Here is a 6155-nt window from a genome sequence, read left to right on the forward strand (position 1 = left end):
GATATCTCTCAAATTGAATGAGGTATATCTCTAAGTGTAAGAGATATCTCTAAAAGTAAGAGATATCTTTCTAAGTAAAAGAGATATATCTCTAAGTGAAAGAGATATCTCATTTTAGAGAGATATCTCATTAGATTTTTTATTTAAAGAGATATCGTATTTTTCAAATAAATAGTAAAAGTGCTTGCCATAGATACCTCTTTCACTTAGAAAGATATCTCTTTGAATTTGAGAGAAATCTCTTTCACTTAGATATTTTTATAAGATTTTTATAAGATTTTGAATGAGCAATATCTCTTAAAACAAAAAAGATATCTCTTTCCAAGTGTAACAAAGATATCTCTCCAGTTTGAAGAAATATATCTATGTCGATTTTTAAGAATTATTCTTAATGCATGCATTCAGATTGCTTTTGTTTTCAATTTTATGTATGTAGATAGCCATATGTATATATATGTAACATACCTTCAAATACCATTTACGATGTAAACTAGTTTCTTCTAAATTAATTGTGATTTCCTGTATAAATTATATACTATTTATTTTCTTTCGAAATTGTAGACAAGAGGGACATACAAATCCACCATCTGCGGAAGTGGCCACAGCTGAAACATCTCATGGCTCTGTGGCACCATATCCACCATTGCGATTAGTCCCTCCGCGACAACAACCAATACAACTGCCCACCAATGAAGAACAGAATTTGTTTGCGTAAGCATTTTGTAATTCTTAATAGTTCACCAATCTGTAGTTCATGATAATCTAATGATACTGATTTTATGATTTATATATATCCATATACATGAAAGTCATTAAGAATATAGAAATTTGATTTTCTTTTACATTTTGTAAAACAAAGCAAATTTGCATAACACAACTAATATCTAAAAAAAAAACAAACAACCAAAAATTAACATCAGTGTCGCTCAGGGTGGACTGGGTCAGCCATCTTGGATGAGGATCCCACCTTCAATGCTGGGGAAAAGAATTACAGTTATCCAGAATGGAAAACCACAACAAATTATATTTTCTGCACGTGGTATGTTTCTTTCTGTTGTATTACATACAGTGAACAGTTTCCAGGAAGTAATTATTTCATATCTTATACCACCCTCCCCAAAATAAAGTCAAGAGGGATATACTAAAATCACCATGTCCTTCTGTTAGTAGACATAATTCATCCAGAATATATCTTAAATACTATTCGTGGGCCTCCGTGGCCGAGTGGTTAGAGCATCGCGCTCAAAAGCACACGGCCTCTCACCTCTGTCGGCGCGGGTTCGAATCCTGCTCGCGCCGGTAAGTGAGAAAGTTTCCCAGTTTACTTTCGGAAGGTCGGTGGTCTCTTCCCAGGTGCATTGTACCTGGGTTCTCTCTTCCACCAACAAAAACTGGGCGCCACCATATAACTGAAAAATTGTTGAGTGTGGCGGAAAACATCAACAAGAAGCCCAGGGGCCTTATAGGTCACCTGAGTATCATGTAACAACCTTCCAATGTTTGAATTAGGTTTGTGTTTAAAAATAAGAATTTTACTTTTGGATGGAAGAAACATTAAATAGCTATGTGGTCATGAAGTACATGTGTCATTTTTATGTTCAATCAATAATCCTTTTTAAACAAGAGGCCCATGGGCCACATCGCTCACCTGAGAAAAGAGTGTTTATGTTTTAAACCCAACATGGCAGGTGTGACCAGAAAATCAATAGGGGGTCATACACGTTGTAAATATGTGCATTAAGTGTGTAATTATAACAATTGAATGCCCTTCAGTCAAAGATTTTTGGTGCCAAGATTAATGATATTCACCAAGTTGTTCAAAAGGAATCGACGGCGAGTTTTCTTCTTCTTAATTTATAAATGAAGACAAAAATGAAATTATATCACTAGATTTGTTTGGATGCAAAATTAACAAGAGCAGAAAAAATTGAAAAATTATCTACATTTTCCCCTATATATTCCCATGTAAAATTTCTTAAACACTCCTCCTTATATATTCCCATGTAAAAAAAAAAAAAAAAATCAAAAAAAAAAAATCAAAAAAAAATCGATCTTCTATGTGGCCCCAACCTTCGCCAGGGGACCATGAATTCCACAAATTTTAATCTGCACTACCTGATAATGCTTTTACATTAAAATGACTAATCATTACTATGCTCTTCTTGAGATGAAGATTTTTGAACATATTTTTTTTTAAATATTTCAATGTCAAACTTTGAACCCCTATTGTGGCCCCTCCCTACCCCCTGGGGGCATGACTTGAACAAACTTGAGTTTACACTACCTGAAGATGCTTCCATATAAATATGATTAATCACAGCTTTGCTATTCTTGAGAAGAAGATTTTTAAAGATTTTCCCTATATATTTGAGTGTAAAACTTTGATCCCCCCTTGGGGCCCCATCTTATCCCCGGGGGCCATGATTTGAACAAACTTGAATCTGCACTATGTCAGAAAGTTTTCATGTAAAAATCAGCTTTTCTGGCTCAGTGGTTCTTGAGAAGAAGATTTTTAAAGATTTTTCCTATATATTTGTATGTAAAACTTTGATCCCCTATTGTGGCCCCATCCAACCCCCGGGGCCCATGATTTGAACAAACTTGAATCTGCATTATGTCAGGAAGCTTTCATGTAAATCTCAGCTTTTCTGGCTTAGTGGTTCTTGAGAAGAAGATTTTTAAAGTTTTTCCCTATATATTTGTATGTAAAACTTTGATCCCCCCTTGTGGCCCCATCCTACCACCGGGGGCCATGATTTGAACAAATTTGAATCTGCAATATGTCAGGAAGCTTTCAGGTAAATTTCAGCTCTTCTGGCCCATTGGTTCTTGAGAAGAAGATTTTTAAATGACCCCACCCTAATTTTGCATTTTTGTGATTATCTCCCCTTTGAAAGGCACATGGCCCTTCATTTGAACAAACTTGAAAGCCCTTCACCCAAGGATGCTTTTGGCCAAGTTAGGTTGAAATTGGCCCAGTGGTTCTGGAGAAGAAGTCGAAAATGTGAAAAGTTTACGGACAGACAGACGGACAGACAGACAGACGGACGCCGGACAAAATGTGATCAGAATAGCTCACTTGAACCTTCGGTTCAGGTGAGGTAAAAACCTAGGTCTGAGACATCATAAAAAAAGGGTTATTTACTCCTTAGATAAAACCAATATAAGAAGATTTTCAAAGAATTTCTACATTTTCACTATATGACCAATAGAGCCCCACCCGAACACAAGAACCCCTGCCCCAGGGGCCATGAATTTCACAATTTTGGTAGAGGGCTCAACGCTCATTATAATTATGCCCACAGTTTGGCTTCTTGATGTCCAGGAGTAAAGAAGATTTTTTAAAATTACACTCATTTTGATGGTTTTTGCCCCACCCCTCAGGCCTTTGGGGGGAAGGGACCACGAATTTCACAATTTTTGTTCCCCTCTACCCACAGATGCTATATGCCAAAATTGGTTGAAATTGGTTCAGGGGTTTCAGAGAAGAAGCTGAAAATGTTCAAATGTTAACGCACGACGACGGACAAAAACAGAAGATTTTCAAAGAAATATTACATTTTCACTATATAATCAATCAGCCCCGCCTTTGCACCAGAACCCCTGACCCAGGGGCCTTAAATTTCAGTTTTGAAAGAAGCATCCTTGATCATCATTATCATACTATTAGTTTGTCTACTTAATACCCAACAGCAGAGGAGAAGATTTTCAAAGAAATAAAATGCATTTTCACTATATGATCAATAGGGCCCCACCCTAATACCAGAACCCCTGACCCAGGGGCCATGAATTTCACAATTTTGAAAGAGGCATTCTTGCTCATCATAACCATGCTATTGGTTTGTCTACTTAATACCCAAGGACAGAGAAGAAGATTTTCAAAGAAATAATGCATTTTCACTATATGACTTATAGAGCCCCACCCTAGCACCAGAACCCCTGATCCAGGGGCCATGAATTTCACAATTTTTAAAGAGGCATCCTTGCTAATCATTACCATGCTATAAGTTTGTCTACTTAATACCCAGAGACAGAGAAGAAGATTTTCAAAGAATTTCTACATTTTCACTATATGACCAATAGAGCCCCACCCTAACACACCAGAGCCCCTGATCCAGGGGCCATGAATTTCACAAGAGGCATCCTTGCTCATCATTACCATGCTATTAGTTTGTCTACTTAATACCCAGAAACAGAGAAGAAGATTTTCAAAGAATTTCTACATTTTCACTATATGACCAATAGAGCCCCACCCTAACACAAGAACCCCTGCCCCAGGGGCCATGGATTTCACAATTTTGGTAGAGGGCTCAACGCTCATTATAATTATGCCCACAGTTTGGCTTCTTGATGTCCAGGAGTAAAGAAGAAGATTTTTTAAAATTACACTCATTTTGATGGTTTTTGCCCCACCCCTCAGGCCCCAGGGGGAAGGGACCACGAATTTCACAATTTTTGTTCCCCTCCACCCACAGATGCTATATGCCAAAATTGGTTGAAATTGGTTCAGGGGTTTCAGAGAAGAAGCTGAAAATGTTCAAATGTTAACGCACGACGAACGACGACGGACAAAAACAGATAGCAATAGGTTACCTGAATAAATTTCATTTGTATTGAAATTCATTAATACGAAAGCCTAGAAGGGTCAAATCAGGATAAAAGAAAAAAAAATTAAGTCGTAATAACGAGATAATAAGTCGTAATAACGAGATACTAAGTCGTTATAACGAGATAATAAGTCGTAATAACGAGATAATAAGTCGTAATTACGACTTAATTAAGTCGTAATAACGAGATAATAAGTCGTAATAACGAGATAATAAGTCGTAATAACGAGATAATAAGTCGTAATAACGAGATAATAACGAGATAATAAGTCGTAATAACGAGATAATAAGTCGTAATAACGAGATAATAAGTCGTAATAACGAGATAATTAAGTCGTTATTACGAGATAATAAGTCGTAATAACGAGAAAATATGTCGTAATAACGAGATAATAAGTCATAATTACGACTTTTTACACAATATAAGAAAAGAACTTTCGTCATTCTGCCTCTCGCTTCGCAATCATGGAAGATGTGGCATGGAAGTATCTCGGCCTACCAAATGAAAGCATTCAGAAGATGGAGAAAGAAAAGGTATACTAATGCTTACAAGTTTGCATCTGTGAATATATTGTAACTTCAGTTTACTTATGACCAAATCCCAAAACAAGCATAAAATTACACCATACACAAAGGCGGATCCAGCGCCGGCGCGCCACCTGTTTGAAATTATTGGCGTGATTTTGACTGCATAATAGACCCGGGGGGGGGGGGGGGCACTTCGTAATTTTATGGGTAGGGACGTGCCGCTGACATTGCAGACCCCCCACCCTTTTCATATATTTTAGATTTGAGAATTGTATACCTTTTCATATAATTTTCAGTTCAAATGGTGACCTTTTCCCATATGACAAACAAGAACTGCCAAAGCTGGATCAAATTAGAAGGCCATTCATATAATTAATTGAGTAAACATTAACCTTATCATATATTTCATCACAGGCGCTTGACGTTTCATATCAATATAATAATAAGAAAAAAAATATTCCTGTGTACTAACTTATTGACAAGGTATCTCACGCCGCCATCTTGGTTTTCTTATTTACCAGCCACCTAGCTTGCAATTTTCGGCGAAAAGTTCAATTTATCATTATAATTAGACCCCTACCGTCTAGCAGCAACTCGATCAAGGTCTCTTCTCTCGCATCGTCATGTTGAGTTGGAAATAGCGTCCATTTATCGGCTGTAATCAATCGTTAATTATCGTCTACTGCTTCTCAAATTCGTTCAGTTCGTGAACCTATGACGGAAGTTGTCATGATTATACAAATGGGAATTCCCTTACTGAGTCAAATCGGCACCTGGTAAATTCGGCACCAGAGAGAATAATGAATTCGGCCCTCGTTAACTCTGCACATAGTGAATTCGGCACCAGAATAATTATGGTGAATTCGGCACCTCTTTTGGACAATAAAGAAAAACAAATCATTTGTGATGGGGGTTGGAAGGTTGGGGTAATTTTGCTTTGGTTTTTCTGATACTGATATTTCCAGATAGATCAAGGTGCAGATAATTATTTAAAATGATGGGTAAATCAAAGTTTAAACC

At 37.0% G+C, this 6155-nt stretch overlaps 1 protein-coding gene across 1 annotated transcript in view; it reads left to right on the plus strand.

The window, feature by feature from the left end:
- LOC125646320 (uncharacterized) overlaps positions 1-1172 on the plus strand; it is a 3822-nt gene extending 2650 nt beyond the window's left edge. Inside the window, exons 2-3 of the mRNA XM_056141769.1 lie at positions 562-711; positions 931-1172. Coding sequence (XP_055997744.1) covers positions 562-711; positions 931-958 — 178 coding nt within the window. The 3' untranslated portion in view covers positions 959-1172. The remainder of the gene's footprint in view (positions 1-561; positions 712-930) is intronic.
- Positions 1173-6155: the final 4983 nt, after the last annotated feature.

This window comes from Ostrea edulis, chromosome 6 (assembly GCF_947568905.1).
Source record: "Ostrea edulis chromosome 6, xbOstEdul1.1, whole genome shotgun sequence".
In the NCBI taxonomy this organism is placed as follows: domain Eukaryota; kingdom Metazoa; phylum Mollusca; class Bivalvia; order Ostreida; family Ostreidae; genus Ostrea; species Ostrea edulis.